Source organism: Mauremys reevesii, linkage group 17, assembly GCF_016161935.1.
Source record: "Mauremys reevesii isolate NIE-2019 linkage group 17, ASM1616193v1, whole genome shotgun sequence".
Lineage (NCBI taxonomy): Eukaryota > Metazoa > Chordata > Testudines > Geoemydidae > Mauremys > Mauremys reevesii.
In genome coordinates this window covers 2,685,692-2,704,921 of record NC_052639.1, presented here as the reverse complement: position 1 = coordinate 2,704,921, position 19,230 = coordinate 2,685,692, and the positions used below count along the sequence as shown (strand labels likewise).

General features: G+C 52.8%; 1 protein-coding gene across 3 annotated transcripts; it reads right to left on the bottom strand.

Annotated features, from left to right (window-relative positions):
* Nucleotides 1-3,800: 3,800 nt before the first annotated feature.
* On the bottom strand, nucleotides 3,801-18,798 carry LOC120385203 (zinc finger protein 391-like). Of its 3 annotated transcripts, none has more exons than XM_039504319.1 (7): nucleotides 18,702-18,798; nucleotides 15,240-15,308; nucleotides 14,498-14,710; nucleotides 13,869-13,891; nucleotides 12,050-12,165; nucleotides 11,730-11,762; nucleotides 3,801-7,354 (listed from the first exon to the last, which is right to left on the bottom strand). In XM_039504319.1, the coding sequence occupies exons 1-7, from the start codon at nucleotides 18,726-18,728 to the stop codon at nucleotides 6,519-6,521; spliced, it is 1,317 nt and encodes a 438-aa protein (XP_039360253.1). In that variant the 5' UTR covers nucleotides 18,729-18,798; the 3' UTR covers nucleotides 3,801-6,518. The 3 variants fall into 3 exon arrangements, with proteins under 3 accessions (XP_039360253.1, XP_039360251.1, XP_039360252.1); XM_039504317.1 differs by having other exon boundaries at nucleotides 3,801-7,357; nucleotides 18,702-18,796; XM_039504318.1 differs by having other exon boundaries at nucleotides 3,801-7,357; nucleotides 12,050-12,162; nucleotides 18,702-18,795.
* Between the last annotated feature and the right edge of the window lie 432 nt (nucleotides 18,799-19,230).

Below are 19,230 nucleotides of genomic sequence, written 5' to 3'. Positions count from 1 at the left end.
CCCGGAGAGACAGTTGTATCCTCCCCTCTTCCAGCCTCCCCTCCCCATTAGACCTGGCTTTTCCCCACTACCAAGGCAGAGAAGCTGAGCCCCCGTTTTGTGCTAAGCATTTATTCTGCCACTAGGAGCTGGAGTCAAACCCTTCCTCTCATTCCCAGCCTCTCTCAGCCCAAGCAAGCCCTGAATGCGGGGTCTTTCCAGGCCATGCCCAAGTCAGAGGTAATGACACTGACTTGCTGAGCAGCAGAGAGCTGGCAGAAGAGCCAGGAACAGATTTTATTAACACTACTGAGCTTCTTGTGAATGATTTTGTGACTACACAAATTGGTATTTCTTTCTCCGGCTATCACTGTAAAGGGCCGGGCAAGTCACTGAATTGGTCACTTTGACACTTATTTCCTCGCCAGGGAAACCAACGGGTCACTAAATCTAGTGATAAAAATCACCCCTGGAGCAGACCCCGGGGAAGACCTGAGAGCAGCAGCTGCGGAGTTGTTCAGTCAGCTGGGACCCTGCTCCGGGCACTGTAGTGGGGACAAGGTCTTACCCTCTTACCACTTCAGAAGTTATTTTTCCTCCCTTGGTAGCCGCTGTTAATGGATTTATCTCCTCAGACTGACCTCACGCTTGGTAAAGCCGCCCCCAGCCTGGCACGGATTTGAACCTGCTCCTGTATTTTTCACTCCAGGCATCCCATGAAGTGGGCTGTAGCCCAGGAAAGCTGATGCCCAATAACTGTGTTAGTCTCCAGGGTGCCAGGAGGACTCCTGGGGGAACAGATTCCCAGGGGCTGCCGGCGCCCAGCCCTGGTGCAGGGGGGTTTCCTGCCCCACTCCCCGGAGTCGCTCAGTTACCTGCGGTCTCCACCCAGGCGTTGATGTCTCCAGAGCCCGGGGCTCCCGCGGGGGCTACTCCAGGCCGGGCCGAGCCCGGGTCCCAGCGCAGCAGCCGAGCCGAGCCGGGCCGGGCCGGGCCGGGCCGGGCCGGGCCAGCTTCACCCCGCAGCTGCGCAGGATCTGAGCTCACCGAGCTCCCTCCCCGCCGCCCCCGGCTCCGCGCCGCTTCCTGTGCCCGGGAATCGCCGCCCGGGCTGCCGCGCTCCCGGCCCCGGGCTCGGCCCGTCGCGGGGCGCTCCGGAGCCCGGGCAGGAGCCGCTCCCGGAGCACGGGGCCGGGGGGCGACGCGTTCCCGGCTCCGGTCACCGCCTCGCCCCCGGCAGATCCCGCCAGCGCGGGGGAAAGCTCCCGCCCGGGGAACAGACCCGGGCCCGGGCGGCTCCGTCCTGCAGCGGCCGCGTCCCCCCGCCAGAGCCGGTCTGGCCGCGGCGGGACCCGGGAACCCCCCTGGGGGCGGCCGGGGACTCCCGCTCCCGGGCACGGCTCAGAGCAACCGCGGGCCCAGGGTCCCTCATCGCCACGCCGGCCTCAGGGGAAACCTGCCCTTTGGCACCGCTGCACCCCGCTGCTTCCCTGGGCTCCCCCGCATCGCCCCTGGACCCTGCTGCCTCCCTGAGCCCCCCACCCATCACCGCTGCACCCCCACTGCTTCCCTGAGCCCCCACCCATCACCCCTGCACCCCGCTGCCTCCTCTGGCTCCCCACATCGCCCCTGGACCCTGCTGCCTCCCTGAGCCCCCATCACCCCTGACCCCTGCTGCCGCCCTGGGCTCCCCATCCCCGGGCTCCCACTGCTTCCCCTGGCTCCCCCATCACCTGTGACCCCTGCTGCCTCCCTGAGCCCCCCACCTATCCCCCCCCTGCCCCTGGACCCCGCTACCTCCCTGGGCTCCTCACCCAATACCCCTGGCTCCCACTGCTTCCACGGGCTCCCTCTGCCCCTGGACCCCACTGCCTCCCTGGGTCACCCACCCATCCCCTGCTCTCCTGGGCTCCCCATCATCCCAGGGCCCTGCTGCCTTCTCCCTAACTGCCCTGAGCTCCTTTCTGCAGCCTGGCACCCCGGGCCCACCCCCTCTCCTTGCCTCTTGACCATGGTGCCCTGGTTGGTCACCCATCTGTAAGGCCAGCCATGATATTATCCTACTGCTACCAGGGTTGCCCCTCTGGTGAGCCTGAAATGTCCTGGGCCTTGCCGGTCAGCTTCCCAGGGGAGGAGAAATCAGTGTACAGAGGCTGGGTGAATTCTAAGTGTGAGTTGCTTTATTAACACACATGCAGCAGTCCTGGAACAGAAGCAAACAGCACACGGGCCCGGCAATCCCCTCCTCCCGCAATCTCACCATGCACCAACGCCTGCTTCCAGGAAGCTCCTCTGTGCCCGAATTGCCTCCGAATACCAAGATAGAGCAGCTGCTGTCTGCCACAGCTTCTCTCCTAGGACAACGGCCTCACGGAACGCAGAAGATTGTCTTCCAAAGAGACTGAACAAGAACTCATCAGCCTGTGTAACAAGAAGGGCCGCCCGGTGCCGCTCACCATAATACTACTTCCAGCGGGATGGAGCCAGGAGTTCTGGGACGAGAGGGACGTTCAGCATCCAGAGCCTGTTTCGCCTGGGGCTGCCTGCTCAGACTGTGAAGCGTATTGACAGCAAAGGGCATAATAATAAGCAAAGACTTCCCCCACCAAAACCACAACAGTGGCTGCACCAGGGGAGGCTGAGCCTCTCCAGGCCTATTCTACCCACCGCCCGTGGGGCCGCGATTTCGGGGTGAGCAGACAGCAATAGAACAGCAGATTCAGAGACTTCAAGCTAAACTGGCTCCCCAGGATCTCCCCAGATCGGCAGGGGCGTGGTCATGGAGACCAGGGTTGCCTGCAGTGTCAGGCTCACAGTTTTGCTAGGAGACAGAAGTGTTATTGTTCTCAGAACAGCTGGGAGGGCAGGAGGGAGAGACTATATCCTAGGGGTGCCCAGGGAGGCATCCTGTCCATATCCTTAGTCTGGGACGGGACATATCCGGTTGCCCTATGCTCCAGGGGGTGATCAAGGGGGGCCCCGTGAGGGATTTTTTGATAGACACTGGACTATCAGATTGACTATCATAGAAATCATAGAATCATAGGACTGGAAGGGACCTCGAGAGATCATTTAGTCCAGTCCCCTGCATTCATGGCAGGACTAAGTGTTATCTTCTACACCGATCTGTGTTGGTGGGAGACACTCTCCCGACGATACGGTTTCCGCCTCTCGTTGTGGTGGGGTACTTATGCTGACGGGAGAGCGCTCTCCTGTCTGCATAGCATGTCTTCACCGGACATGCTGCAGCAATGCAGCTGCACCAATGTAGTGCATTCAAAAAAGAACTAGGTAAGTTCATGGAGGATCAGTCCATCAATGGCCATTAGCCAAGATGGTCAGGGATGCAACCCCATGCTCTGGGTGTCCCTAAACTACTGACTGGTGCTCTATCCTGGATTCTCAGATGTCTGTGTGTGGAGAGAGAGAGATAGAAAGACACACACACTCTCTCTCTCTCATAATCACTGGAGTCTTGGCACAATGCCCAGCTAACTGATTACACTTAAAAAGCAAAAAACAAACAAACAAAACCCATTAAATCTGTTGCAAAATAAGAGTTGGTCTGGTTCCCATAGTCCTTGCACACACTGATTTCAAAGAGTAAAGTTGGAAGGGTCGGGCCCGGCAGCAATGCCTTCTCCACCCAGGCCATAAAAATATGATTGAAAAATTGTTTGGATGTAACAATTTATTTGAGAATTGAACAAACCAATTTAGTTTAATACACCAGGTGCATGTTGTATTCTGAAGCATTCTATAAAAGAAACACATTAGGTTTGTTAAAAAAAGGTAACAAAGTGAACAAACAACTAGGTAAAAACGGAGAATTATGGTTAACAAAAAACCCTAAACAAACAAAAAACACGATAAAATATATTAAACATACATGTTTTCTTCCAGTACATGAAACAGGCAGCACAGCACACGGTATAATGCTTTTTTACACTCAGTGGAGCTAATTTTTATTCTTGTATTCAATTCTGTTTGTGTTCTTTCTAATACTCAAAATACACGATGCTACTGTATAAGTTAGCATAAGACACAATCATTTCACTTTCAGTGGTGCAGCTGTATTTTCTGCTGAGAAAGCTCTAACTAACAATCATCATCATAAATGAAGACATTCTCATATTTACATATGGTGTATCACATGCTCTGTCTAGTTTAAGGAAGGTGGGGAGGGGCCCCCAAAATTCTTTAATCTGGACCTGCTTGGGCCACAACTGTTCTGGGAACCAAATATTTTGCCTAGTTCCAAGTCACTTCCTGTGAAATTCTCTCCAATCTGACACGATATTGACCCAACCAACTGAACAGCAGTGTGACCATATCCAATTACTTCAGCTAGCTGCACCATTTGTGGGGTACTGTTGCCCACCATTTCAGTATGGAGATTTAAAATACCTGACTAGTTCCTTGGTAGCATGCCCAATAAACTGGAGTATTCTCTCCCGGTGACTGACTTCCTCTATGTTACCATGGAGGGATGCGAAAAAATCACAAGACTATTTTAGCAAATGGTAATCTGTTTCCAAGTCCCTAATGAATCTGATCCACATTCTATCCAACAAAATATCCAGTTATGTGACCAAACGGCATTCAGGAAAGAGAGAAAAATCCATAATGCAGAGAAATTTGACAATTACCATGTAATACACTATGAAATTCCAGAGGAGGTTATATCTAATGATTCAAAAGCCAGGAGGACAAATTCTCCCACTGCATTCTCCTATGATCCATTCAAACGTGCTTCACTCAACACCACCTCATTATTATTTTTCAAAAGTTTTAGCATCATTGAAATGGGGGAAAACAGCAGCCTTTCCATCTGCTTGCAGGAAAAAGCCCCAAAGTCACTTTTTCAATCAATGGAAACTGGGATTTAAGATCAGAATGATCACACTGGCTTTGGGATCCATTCAAATTTCTCCTCTAGGTCTGTGACACTTTCCAGTGCTAACAAGTCTCTGATTTTGAAATACAGAGAGCTGAGAACAGTGTGTCACATGACACTTTGAGAGACGGAGGGATAGAATAAATTCTAAAGCCCTAGTGGTGATGGGGCAGGAAAGAATCCCTCCAATTCACCCCAAGGTACAAAAATAACTAACTTTTGAGCACTACCTGGAGAAAGTGAGAATAACAAGGAGTGAGATAATCTGTCCACAAAGGGTGAACTCAGTTATTCTGACAATCACTCTGCTAGTGGGGGAACAATAATACTCCTGGGGGAATTCTGTGCCACTGCGCAATGCAGAATTTTGCAGAAATTAATAGTTTTTTCGCATAATTTCTTTTCCCTCACAGAAATGGACTGCAATGCTGGTGGCCGCCAGCAGGGGCCGCTGGACCCAGGTGAGCCCTGCTTGCACACAGAAGACACTGCAGCGGTGAGGAGGTTCGGGGGAGAGAGTAGAGAGTTCCTGGCAATTGCAGTTCCCCGCATGCCCCAAGGGAAGGAGAGGGCAGCATGCAGGAAACTCTGCACAAGCCGGGGACCCAGCAACAGGCTGTTTCTCCCTCTGGATCCCTGTCCAGTAGGAGGCTGGTGTCCAGGCTGGGAGGGCCACTGCTGGGCTCTGGGTGGTAGAGGGATGGGTGCCTGGGCTGGGGGGCCACGGCTGGGCTCTGCACAGGAGGGGGGTTGCTGTCCGGCCTAGGGGGGCACAGCTGGTCTTGGGAGGGAAGGAAAGCTGATGTCTGGCCTGGGGGTGGGTCACAGCTGGGCTTGAGTGGGGGAGGGGAGCTGGTGTCTGGGCACCCGGCTGGGATCTGGGCGGGGGGGGGGGCAGAGAAACAGGAACTGGGCTGTCAAAGGGGTTTCTTTAACTCTCTGCTCATGGGGGAAATTTTGTGTGTGTTGGTATTGTTACAGTCATACTTGCGGACAGGTATTTTGAAATAAATTACCAAAATACTTGAAGCGGGCATGATCATGTAGTGTTATTTTGACAAATAACATTGGCAGAATTTTAAAATATTGTGCGCGGAATTTTTATTTTTTCGGCGCAGAATTCCCGCAGGAGTAAATGTAAATGCGATCCTTAGGGTTGTCTGAACTAGGAAGGGTGATGCAGGTTAGGTCAGCTTAAGGAGAAATGTGCTAGCTAACCCCAACCACTTTCCCAAGGCTATGTCTTTACTGCAAAAATAGCTTAGCATTTAAATCAAGATAGGTAACTCAAGCTTGCTAACTCCATGGAAAACCCTAGTGGAGACAAGGTCCAAATAGACTTTATCTCAATGTAGCTAGCTGAGGTCACCCCTATCTCCCTATCTGGGACTGACGGCCATTCCTGTCAGGAGGGGCACACGTTCCCATGACTTACAGGATAGCAAGGAATTGATAGAACGGACGATGGGCTTCACCCCAAAGACGGGTGAGTGGCAAAAGCAGGCAACTCACCTGGGGGAGCTGGGGGACCAGAGTGAAGCAAATGGTGCAAACAGCTTTAAAGGTCACTATGTGGGAAATAGCAAATGTTTTATAAAAAAACCCCAAACTTCGGCCAGCCCTAGCCAAGCTATTTATGGGGTTACTCTCCTTTGTGGATTCTCTGATGGGTAATAAGGTGTGAGTTCTGATTGAAACTTTTCCCGCACTTGGAGCATTTAAAGGGTCTGTCTCCCGTGTGGATTGTCTCATGTCTAATAAGGTCTGAGCTCCGAGTGAAGCTTTTCCCGCACTCTGAGCATCTATAGGGTCTCTCCCCCACGTGGGTTCTCTGATGCTGAGTAAGGTTGGAGCTGTCAGTGAAGCTTTTCCCACAGTCAGCACATGTGAATGGTCTGCTTCCTGTGTGGATTCTAAAATGTGTAATGAGGTTTGAGTTCCGATTGAAGCTTTTCCCGCACTCAGAGCACGTAAAGGGCCTGTTTCCTGTGTGGATTGTCTGATGTGCAATGAGGTTTGAGCTCACACTGAAACTTTTCCCGCACTCCGAGCATTTAAAAGGTCTCTGTCCTGTGTGGAGTCTCCGATGTCTACTAAGGTGCGAGTTCCGATTGAAGCTTTTCCCGCACTCGCAGCATCTATAGGGTGTCTTGCCCATGTGGATTCTCTGATGTGTAATAAGAGCTGAGCAGCTACTGAAGGTTTTCCCACACTCACTGCAGGTGTTTTTTCTCTCTCCTGGGGGGATTCTCTGCTGGGCTGTGGTTTCCTGGAGACCCTTGCCACTTCCCCGACAATCCCCTGGCTGTTTTCCCTGCTGCTTCTCTGGCCAGTGCTGACTCTCATGACCTTTTCTCTGCTCACGACTCCAGTGAATAGTCTTTTCAGATCTTTCTGATAACACCCCGGATGGTTCCATGTGCTGAGTATCTCCCTGCTGCGGATTCTGCTCCTCGTTCTCACTCACTGCCACATCACCTGCTGCAACAGAGAGAGAATCCAATCATGAGTCATTCCCTGCTCTGGGAAAAGGGGGAAACGAACCAAAATAATTGCTGGAGAAATGGAAAAAATCAGGAGCTGACTCCTCCCAAAACTTTTCCCAGAGGAGAGCGAGGACAGGATCAATCTGCCTCCACATCCCACGCATCAGGGAGGAAGCTTTGCCAGATGTCAGTGAGGGTGGGCGGGAAACTGACCTCCTTCATGAGGCCACATCACATGTTGAGGACAACCCTAAACCCAGAGTTCACAAGGTCTTTCTAGGGACTCCCAGACTCTTTTCATTACACACAAAGAAGTTTTGAGTTAGTTTAACTCATTCCCATCTGTGCAATCAGCTCCCAGGATCTCTTTGCTCTGAGCTTGTTCCAGCTGGAAGAGCATATTAGATCTGGAAACTGGAAGCCCCGCTCAGGGGAAGAAAATAGGTGAGAGCAGGTGAATTTGTGGAATATTTGTCACAATGTCCTATTATTTAACATAAACTTATTTAAAGCAGTAAAATCCCAGAGCCAGCTCCCCAGGTGCTCCAAACTGCGGGATACTCAGCTAATGGGGAGACTTAACTATCCACATCTCTGCTGGGAACACACACAGCCAGACAACAGAGGGGATCCTAAAATACAGAGAACACATTTCTATGTCCCAGAAAGAGGGAGCTCCAGCCAGAGGGGACACCACCCTGGATCTAGTTCTCACTGACAGTGACAATGCGAGAGTCCTACAGAAGCTGAGACCAGTGAGCATGAGCTAGAGGGGTTTCAGCACAGTAAGGGATGGGAGGGAGTGGGGGTGTCAATGAATGCAGCAGTTCAGAGGTAACAGATGTCAGGAAATCTAATGAGTCAGGTGCAGTGGGAGGGAGTCTTAAAATACCCCAGCGTGTGGCATGTGGCTGGGAAATTACAGAATATAATTCAGGAGCAAGAGACTCTGATTTTCTCTGCACAAGGAGAATGTGAGAAACAAGAATCGGGCCATGTGGCCTCAGGAGGGACTGGCTCAAAGATCCAAGGAGCCTGCAGGGAAAACAGACTGTGGCTGCTGCAGACGGGGAGAGAGAAGTGAAATTCTCTGAGTCCCCAGAAGTCTCTTAACCACGTTGTGACATAATCACCGAAGTGCCCATTTGTGCTGGGGAAGGAAGTGCGAGGGCGGAATGTACGGACTCGGGAACAGTGTCTGCAGTCTCAGCAGGTAGGGAAGGGCATCCGTGGAGGGAAGTGAGTGATGGAGAGAGGACAAGAAATAAGAATATGTGAAAAAAATATGTAAAAGAAAGTGAAAAAGGACTAAAGTAAACATAGGCGGCGAATCCGTGGGTGCTCCAGGGAAAAATTGCTGGGTGCTCTGCACCCACTGGCAGCGCCCCACCCTGCCCCAGCTCACCTCCGCCTCTGCCTCCTCCCCTGAGCACACTGGGCTCTGCTTCTCCCCCTGGCTCCCAGCGCTTGCGCCGCAACACAGCTGTTTCACGTGGTAAGCACCGGGGGGGGGGGGGCGGAGCGCAGGGGGGAGTGCAGCATGCTCGGGGAAGAGGCGGGGCCAAGGCAGGGACTTGGGGAAGGGGTTGGAATGGAGGCGGGGCAGGTCTGGGGAAGGGGTGGAGTTGGGGCGGGGCTGGGGGGGCACGAGCCCCCCCGGCGCCGGAGAAAGTTGGTGCCTATGAAAATAAAGGAAGGGTAGGCTCCAAAGCAATGGGGCCTGGGCAGAGATTCTGTGTTAACTGGCTGGGATCCCCTGCAGCTCCAGATCCCCCAAATCTCCCCTTCCCTGTGTGGCCCATGGAGCCCTCAGTGTCATCTGGCAGAGGACACGCCATACCGCGACTCTCCTCAGGCTGATCCCTTTGTCCCAACACACTGCTGTCATTATCAGTACTAAAAGTTGCCATGTAAAGTATCCTATGCAAACAGGTAACATGCCTGGCATTAATAGTACCGTGTGCTACACGTACTGGTCATGTGTAAGGAAGTCTAGGCATGTGCTGAAAAGGTTTTTAAAATGTCTTTTAGAAGCAGTGCATACACCCAGCCTGTCCCAGACAAAGAAATGCTGTTTTCCCGTGTCTCCAATGGAAATTGAACCAGGCAGTTCCTGGGAGGACAAAGAAAAGCCATCTACGTATAACATAAACCAAACCCTCAAGCTAAACCAAGTGTGGGGTGGGGCGGGAGGTTGAGCCCATTTAGCACTCATGACGGGGAACGCAGCCTTCACACTGGCTCTTGGCACAGAGACAGACTCTGGGTCACATACCCAAAGGCAGACAGCCATTCTGGCATCCATTACCTAGGGGACTAAGGGGGAGAAGCAAAGTGGATCTTTTTGGCCTGAAAACCTGGGGTAGCTGGAACTGACTGCAGCTGATCAATCGGTGACTTCAGCCCTCATATAGATTGCGCCGATCACAGTAAGTCTTCCATTCTTCTCTTATCCTGGCCTTCCTTCTCCAGGTGCGGCCATGCCTTTGCATGATAAAATCTTCCCATCTCTTTGGAGGTCAGCCGAGCGGTTGTTTCAGTTCCCGTGGGTATCACTCAGCGACAGCTGCAGCCATCGATTGTCAGTGAACCTAGCTATATGCCTGGCCCATTGCATTTTACTGTACCTGCTTTCAACGACGACGTCCTGCACTCAACTCTGTTGTCCGATCACATCATTGGGGACTCAGTCGCTGATTGAAATCCCCAGAATTCTTCTTTCCGCTGCCCTCTCCATGATAGACAAGCTATTGCTCCTCTATCTTGGTAAGCGCCCATGTTTCGCTGCCGTATAACACTGCCGGCAGTAGAGGTTGGCGTGTGTTGCCTTGTTGATTTTTCCTTGGAGGACACCCCTGGTAGAACTGAACGCGTGCCAGCCAGCTTCCTTTCTTTGCGATAGTTCGCCTTCCTGACCGTGGTGTGGGTTGATTTCTTGGCCCAAACAGACGTATTGCTCAACCACTTCTATTTGTTCCCCCTTGACTATTATTTGGGCTTTTGGCAAGGCCTCAAACCGCATACATTTTGTCTTAGAGCGGTTCATTTTCAGTCCCACTTGGCTGCTTTTTGTGTCGAGTTCTCACAGCATTTTCTGTAGCTTGATAGTGTTTTTGGCAATCCGCACAATATCATCCATGAATCTGAGATGGTTTAACTGCTCTCCGTTGATGCTGATTTCACCCTTTCAGTTCATCTGCCTCATGACCATGCTGAGGCAGGCTGTATACAATGTTATTGTCTATAAATATACGTCAAGTGAGGTATTTCATGAAAGCCTGTCATGCTCTGAATGTTATGGTCAGCAGGGTGTGTGTACAGAGTCTGCTTATGGCTGCTGCTGGAGCGGCCCTGGAGCCAGTCGCTTCTCGTTGGCCCCTGGCAGCTGGCCCCGGGGACTACCCAGGCAGCAGCAGGTGTGGCTGGCCCTGGGAGCTGCCCGAGCAGTGGTCTGGGGGCCACCGGAGCAGTGGCCCCGGGGGCAGACAGAGCAGCCGCTGCTCAGCGGTGCCCAGCTGCTGGCTCCCCGGGGGCTCCCAGCTAAGATTTAATCAGGGGTATTTATACTAAAGGTCACAGACAGGTCACAGGCCGTGAATTTTTGTTTATTGCCTGTGATCCGTCCATGACTTTGACTAAAAATACCCCGTGACTAAATCGTAGCCTTAGTCATGGCGCCCAGGGGGCTCAGGAGAGGCAGTCGTGGGGGCCAGGAAATACTGGAAGCTTTATTAGGGCCTAAATAAGGAAAACCTCATTGCCCCAGGCCCTGCACACTCTTATCCCTCAAGGCCAGGGATTCTCTGTCGGCCTCATGAAACACACACTGCGAAGGCTTAACACCCTTCCATAGCTCTGGTCTTACTTTTAGCGTAAACATCAGAAAGTTGCCAAAATTCTTTACCTCAACGAAAGGCTCCCCAGTGTGGTGAGAGAAACACCGATCTCCACTAGCGAAGCCCCCTCCTCCTTCAGAACGAGCCCCACACAGCTCAGTGCCCTCTTCCCTTCACAGCCCCATTTCGCATTCAGGATCAGCTAGACAAGGGTTCCAACCCCTCCCTCCTGAAACTCTGCTGCCACCCTGGGGCCTTTTTCCGCCGCTCATTACAGCTGCAGACTGCACAGTGTGTGGGTGTTTCAGCCTCGTCTCACCATTTCACACCACTCAGGTTCTTGTTCCTTTCTCAAAGGGAAATGCACCACTCAGCTCAGGATTCACTCTGACCCCCCCAGACCTCACCGCAGGAGTGACCTGGGCAGTCACTGCTCCATCGCTTCCAGGTTTATCTCGGGCTGCAGGCAGCAATCCCCGGCCGCTAACATGGTTCTTGGTCTGAACCCCCCCAGGAGAGACAGAAACGTACCTGTGTGGTTCTCCAGCTCCAGCCGCAGAGTCTCTGGGGAAGGAGAGGAAGGCAGAGGTGAGAATTCAGGCCCTCGCACTCATGGGCATATTCCTATTGGTTACTAACGTACCTGCTTTTCATGATGAGATGGGGACCAGGGGCGAGGCTGATAACTCAGGCAGAGCCGGCCCCACAGGGCTACTCGCATGGGCGAGGGGAACTCCCTGAGCTGGGGCTGAGACGGAGCCCAGGGTCAGCGACACACTATAGCCCCTGACTCCTCCCCAGGGCGAGGGTCCCTCCAACCAGAAGGGAGCTGCTGCCAAACTCCAATTCACCTTTGAATCCCAGCAGCACCTCCTGCAGGATGGCACTTTTCAGAGAGAAATCGCTGAGTCTCTTCTCCAGCTCCGCAAACCCCGGCTCTGGCTTCTGAAACGGCCCATCCTCCCTGCTGGGGAAAGCAGGAAGGGTGAGACATGGGTCCGATTCCCAATCCCAGAAACCCCCAAACTCCAGAAAACCTGCATCTGAGCTTTATCGTCTGAGATGTCACCTGCCCACAGCCCGGTGCGCTCCATGGGCCCAGAGAGATGGGATGTGGGGAGCCATTGGGGCCCGGAATGGAGACAGGTTCTGGTGCCCTCGCGGGGACACGCTGGGGTGCTGAGCCACCCTCCACCCTGCATTATTCCAGTACCAAGGGGCACCAGCATTGGGATATGTGGAAAAGGAGGAGACGGAGACCAGAGAGTGGGCGTGTCCCATGTGCTCACAGGGGCACAGACAGAGCCCAGGTCTTCCCCAGGGATTGAACCTGGACCATTCAATGCCCAAAGCCCGGAGAACTTCAGCTAAAGCAGTGACCCCGGGGTGTCAGCCCCATTGGTGGAGGGCCTGTATCCCACTTATCATTGTCCTCAGGCTAGGGCATAAACTGGGGCACCCAGGCACAAAGATCCAGGGCGGGAATCTGCCCTTTATATAGAAAGCTTTAATTCCTGTTAGTTATAAAGTACTTCATTGTCACAGCTTTTTTCACTCAAAGGGAAAACAGCCACTTCTGCTATTTCTATCCTGTTTCCCTGCCTTCCTTCCCCCGCCCCCCATCCTTGTCTTGGTGGGCTTGTCTACACTACATAGCTTCTGGAGACACAGCCGTGCCACTACATGTCACGCAGTGTAGCCGTTGTCAGCTCTCCTCCCGACAAAAACCGTCCCCCCCACAATGAGCGGCATTTGCGTTGTCGGCAGGAGAGCGCTCCTGCCAAGAACATGCTGTTCACACTGGCACTCTCTGCAGCAAAACTTTTGTCTTTCAGTTTTTTTTTTTTTTAAACACCAGTTGCCAGTGTAGACATAGCCTGTGTCTCTCCTCTGTTCCTCCCTCCCTACAGCAACTCCCTATTCCTACCTCTCAAGGGCTTCACTCCCATCCCCTCCCAATCCCACCTGCTACAGAGACCAGCAATGGACATTCAAGCGACATCATTTCAGCTGACACACCAATGAGATTCCCAGGGGAGTTCACACATCTCTGAGCCGGGGTTCAGGCTGTTTCACAGACTCAGGCCTGGTCTGCACTAGAATATTAGGTTGTCTTAACTACATTGCTCAGGGGAGCGAAAAATCCACACCTCTGAGCAGCGTAGATAAGCCAACCTGAGTGCCCCAGCAGACAGTGCTGGGCCAAACGAGCGTCTTCCATCGACCTAGCTCCTGCCTGTGGGGCGGCGGATCACCTACGCCAGTGGGACAACCCCTCCCGTCGCCATAGGGAGCGTCTACACTGAAACGCTGTAGACAGGAAGGCACCATCGCCTCCCTTTGCATTTCAGAAGGTTTCTTTGCAAGCGTGAAGGCTAGAAACCTATTTTTAAAAGACAAAAGCTGAGATTCTGCACACTGTGAACACGTGATGTGGCCTCGTAAACACATCAGCCAGGCAGGGTCTGGCCCACAGGCCCTGTGTTTGACAGCCCCCATTAGCTGTCAGGTAGTAAGAGGCTCTCTCCTTCCTGAGGCAGCCACTAAGGAAAGACGTGATCTCAGGCATTCAGCCCGCGTGTCACAGCGCGGGAAGCGCCGCAGTCAGTGGAATTCCAATTCTAAACCATCGCTTTCCACGCGAACGCTAAAATGGAGCCCAGGACGTACCGGCTCTCAGTGCGTCCAGCACCCTGCACAGGGGGAGAAAGAAGAGGCAGTCAGTGGGCCTGTCCCAGGCTAGGGTGGCCTCCTACTCTGCAGGGGAGTCACCACTGGAGCTGCGGGTATTTGGGGAATTTCAGACACTTGGGTTCACGTTAAGAGAACAGCTGCCATCTCCCTCCCCGACTGCTACGCCCAGCTGGGACGTCTGCCCTCAGCAACCCCAGGGGTCCCTGCTAGGAGGTCGCCATTGGGGAAAGTCTCTCCCCAGGCACTTTACAGGAAGAGAATATTCCCCCTAGTGCCGAGAGCCCCCCCAAACCTCCTCACACCACTGAACCCACTAGCCTGGGACGACATAGGACCTTGGGCCTGGCGGGGGGGGAGGGTGGGCTGGGAATTTCACCCTCAAAGTGCAAACGCAGAGAGACATTTACAGGGCAGGAGAGACGGTCTTGGGGTTACAGCCCCCAGGGGTCCCAGGTCCCAGCCCTGGCTCTGCCACAGACTCACTGTGTGACTGTGGGCAGGACTCTGCTCCGTCACTTTCCCCTTTGCACAATAGGGCCTTGTGAGGCGCGTTGGGGGCTAGGGCTGGGAAGCAGCGTATTAGCGCTGCCGTAAGCCAGTCTGACCTGCGGGGATCGGCTCCTCGGCTGCTGCTGCCCCTCCTCTCCGAGCAGGGAAATCTCCCCGGACGGTCTGGAGACGCCCTGGTCCCTTCTCCTGACAATGGCTCTGGCTAGCTCCTCCAGCTGGGACAGCAGGAGCTGCTCCTGCTCCTCCAGGAACCCTCGCAGCTCCTTCCACTCCGCAACGATCTTCTGCCTTTCGGCTTCAGTCTGTTTCTGCAACCCAGGGAGAGGGCAGCTCGGTAACGGGAGAATCAGACCTGTGCCCCCAGCAGATGGGGGAGTTATTTACCAGAACACAGGGTTGATGCGGCGGGTGATGGGAGCTCAGTTAGGCCGGGAAGGGCAGAGGAAGGAGCGTGGGGTGAGCTGCTCATGGCTAACGGGGGACTTTGCTCCCCAAACCTCATCAAATTGCACTGAACCAAACTCTTCATCTGCCCACCCACATTTCCTCTCCTTCCCCCCATCTCCCCTAGGGGCTAGAAAGGAACCTGGTCACTATAATACCTGAGAAGCCCTTGGGCAGGGCCTCTCCAGGCCACGGACTGACACTCTCCTGCGCAGGAGCCTCTTGGGACCCTAAACACATCATGTTGCTCCGACGTCTGACCCTGCCCTCTCCCTGGGCTCCAGTGGGGATGCTTTCCTGGCTGAGGCTGGTAGCACAGGCCCTGCGATTGGTGTCACACAGGGCACTCTGATCCCAGGCAAATCTGAGGGGCAGGGGGCTCTGGGCACCTACCAGGAGCTCTGCACTTTGCCGCTCCTCCTCGGCTTTTCGCTGACAGGCCAGATGCTCTCCCGGTACCTCCTGGAAGAAACGGGGGGAGTGATGTTACAAACTGCTCGAAAGAGCCTCACAGCTTCCAGGGCCCAATCCTGCCCTGCACATGCCTGTGCAGAGCCCCTGGGACTGACTTTCTTGCCAGATACAGTTCAACCTCAGCGAGGAAGATCTCAGGGGGGCAGTGAAAGCAGAACTAGGTTTTCCAAGGAAGACACAGGACACCCTGGTGGAGTGACAGGGATGCAACCCAAACCTGAGCCCCAAACATTCCCCAGCCCCATGCACGTCCCAAACAACCATAAGAACAGCCATACTAGGTCAGACCAAAGGCCCGTCTAGCCCAGTATCCAGTCTTCCAACAGTGGCCAGTGCCAGTTGCCCCAGAGGGAATGAACAGATCAGGGAATCACCAAGTGATCATAGAATCATAAAATATCAGAGTTGGAAGGGACCTCAGGAGGTATCTAGTCCAACCCCCTGCTCAAAGCAGGACCAACCCCAACTAAATCATCCCCTGTTGCCCATTCCCAGCTTCTGGCAAACAGAGGCTAGGGACACCATCCCTGCCCAGCCTGGCTAACAGCCATTGATGGACCTATTCTCCATGAACTTACCTAGTTCTTTTTTGAACCCTGTTATAATCTTGGCCTCACAATATCCTCTGGCAAAGAGTTCCACAGGTTGACTGTGTGTTGTGTGAAAAAAAAACCACCTGCCGTCTATTAATTTCATGTGGTGACCTCTAGTTCGTGTGTTATGAGAAGGAGTAAATAACTCTCCCTCATTTACTTTCTCCACACCAGTCATGAGTTTATAGACCTCTGTCATATTCCCCTTTAGTCATCTCTTTTCCAAGATGAAAAGTCCCAGTCTTATTAATCTCTCCTCATACGAAAGCCTTTCCATATCCCTAATCATTGTTGTTGCCCTTTTCGGAACCTTTTCCAATCTATCTTTTTTGAGATGGGTCGACCACATCTGCACACAGTATTCAAGATGTGACCATACCATGGATTTATATAGAGGCAATGTGATATTTTCTGTCTTATTATCTATCCCTGTCTTAATGATTCCCAACAGTCTGTTCGCTTTTTTTAACTGCTGCTGCACACTGAGTGGATGTTTTCAGAGAACTATCTACATCATTAGCCCCCGTCATTTTATATGTATAGTTGGGATTATGTTTTCCAATGTGCATTACTTTGCATTTATCAACATTAAATTTCATCTGCCATTTTGTTGTCCAGTCACCCAGTTTTGTGAGATCCTTTTGTAGCTCTTCGCAGTCGGCCTGGGACTTGAATAGTTTTGTATCATCTGCAAATTTTGCCACCTCACTGTTTACCCCTTTTTCCAGATCATTTATGAATATGTTGAATAGAACTGGTCCAATTACAGACCCACCCGGGGGACACCATTATTTACCTCTCTTCATTCTGAAAACTGACCATTTATTCCTACCCTTTGTTTCCCATCTTTTAACCAGTTACTGGTCCATGAGAGGACTTTCCCTCTTATCCTATCTTATCCAGCTTACTTTGCTTAAGAGCTTGTCAAAGGCTTTCTGAAAATCAAAGTACACTATATCCACTGGATCACCTTGGTCCACATGCTTGTTGTCCCCCTCAAAGAATTCTAGTAGATTGGTGAGGCATGACTTCCCTTTACAAAAAACATGCTGACTTTTCCTCAACAAATTCTGTTCATATATGTATCTGACAATTTTGTTCTTTACTATAATTTCAATGAGTATGCCCAGTACTGAAGTCAGGTTTACTGGCCTGTAATTGCCGGGATCATCTTGGAGCCCTTTTTAAAAATTGGCGTCACATTAACTATCCTCCAGTCATTTGGTTCAGAAGCTGATTTAAATGATTACAATGGTTACAAACTACAGTTAGTAGTTCTGCAATTTCACATTTGAGTTCCTTCAGAACTCTTGGGTGACACCATCTGGTCCTGGTAACTTATTACTGTTTAGTTTATCAATTTGTTCCAAAACCTCCTCTAACGACGGGTTTGGGAATCTCCCTCACATCCACAGCTGTGAAGACTGATGCGAAGAATTCATTTAGTTTCTCCGCAATGGCCTTGTCGTCCTTGAGTGCTCCTTTAGCATCTCAATAGTCCAATGGCCCCACTGGTTGTTTAGCAGGCTTCCTGCTTCGCATATATATATATATTTTAAAATTGCTATTACTTTTTGAGTCTTTGGCTAGTTGTTCTTCAAATTCTTTTTTGGCTTTCCTAGTTATATTTTTACACTTCATTGGCCAGAGTTTATGCTCCTTTCTATTTTCCTCACCAACTTCCCCAGTTCCAACCACAATGTATGCAAAGTGCCAGATCTGAACATGGACCCCTCAAACCAAATATCCCCCCAAACCACACACACCTAATATCCCAGCTCTGACCCCTGCACACACACTGGCACACCCCCAAGGCCCAGCTTTAAACCTCCCCCACATCTACAGGCCCCTCACACCAACACATCCCAAAGTCTGGCTCTGACTCCCCCATGGCCACACCCCCAAGCCCAGCTCCAAGCAGCCCTACGATCCCCAGCTCCAGACGTTCCACCCACATAAGAGCATTAGAAGGGCCATACTGGGTCACACCAATGGTCCACCTAGCCCAGTGGCCGGTGTCAGATGCTTTGGAGGGAATGAACAGAACAGGGCGATTAGCATGAGATCCGTTCCCTGTTATTCAGTCCCAGCTTCTGGCAGAGTTTAGGGACACCCGGCACTTGCGGGGACGGGGGATGTCCCTGACTATCTTGGCTAACAGCCATTCACCAGCCTGTCCTCCCTGAATTTATCTAATTTCTTTTGGAACCCAGTTGTACTTTTGGCCTTCACAACATCCCATGGCAACGAGCTCCCCAGACTGATCGTGCCCTGTGTGAAGAAGTATTTCCTCATGTTCCTTTTAAACCTGCTGCTTGTTAATTTCATCGGGTGACTCCTGGTTCTTGCAGGGCCGGCGCTTCCATTAGGTGAGCCTAGGCGGTCGCCTAAGGCGCCAGGATTCGGGGGGCGGCATTTTGTACACTCCCCACGGGGCGCACGGGAGCTTCTGATTCCGCTCCCATCGCGCCGCCGAAGAAGGACCTTCTGCCGACGCGCTGCGGAAAACAGCGGCAGGCAATTGAGCAGCTCAATGACGGCCGCTGTCGCCTGCCGCATTTCGGCAGAGGGTCCTTCTTCGGCGGCACAATGGGAGTGGAACCGGAAGCTCCCGCGCGCCCCGTGGGGAGCGCACAAAATGCTGCCTCCCGAATTCTGCCTAGGGCGCCAGAAACCCTAGCGCCGCTCCTGGGTTCTTGTGTTACCTGAAGAGGTAAATAGCACTTCCCTAGTCACTTGCTCCAAACCATCCATGATTTGATAGACCTCGATCATACCCGCCCCCTACCAGTCGTCTCTTTTCCAAGCTGAACATCCCAGGGTCATTTCAATCTCTCCTCGGCGGGAAGCTGTTCCATGCCCCTTCTCCTTGGCGTTGCCCTTCTCGGTACCTTTTCCAATTCCCAAACACCGTTTTGGAGACGGGGTGACCTGATCTGCGCGCAGCGTTCACCAGGGACCAGCAACGCGGCCGGACACGGACACAAGTACCCGGGGTAAAAATGTTGAGGTCCGTGGTCATTTTTCAAGAAACGCTGAATGACCCGAATGACATAAACCCCCCGAGGTCCGTCAGCGAGCAGGTGATTTTGTCAAGTGACCGTCAGGCAACAGGGCGGTGCCGGCCCCTGGTGCTCCCGGTGCGGGCGCAGGTGGGTTTCCATCCCGGCACCGGGGGATTTTGTGGCTCATTCCCGGGCCCTTCCCCAGGGCCCCCGACACCCCTTCGCGTTCCCGGCTGCGGGCGCGCGGAGCAGGGGTGTCCCCAGAGCCCCCCAGGTGGGGTGACCAGAGCTCCCGGTTTTATAGGGACAGTC

Excerpts from the sequence above, each read along its gene's own strand:
- LOC120385203 (XM_039504317.1), bottom strand. The coding sequence starts at position 18,728 with ATGTTCAGCTTGGAAAAGAGACGACTG. Across the intron at positions 14,711-15,239 it reads GGCAAAGTGCAGAGCTCCTG|AAACAGACTGAAGCCGAAAG; the intron begins GTAGGTGCCCAG and ends CCTGGGTTGCAG. Across the intron at positions 12,166-13,868 it reads GCTGGACGCACTGAGAGCCG|CAGGGAGGATGGGCCGTTTC; the intron begins GTACGTCCTGGG and ends TGCTTTCCCCAG.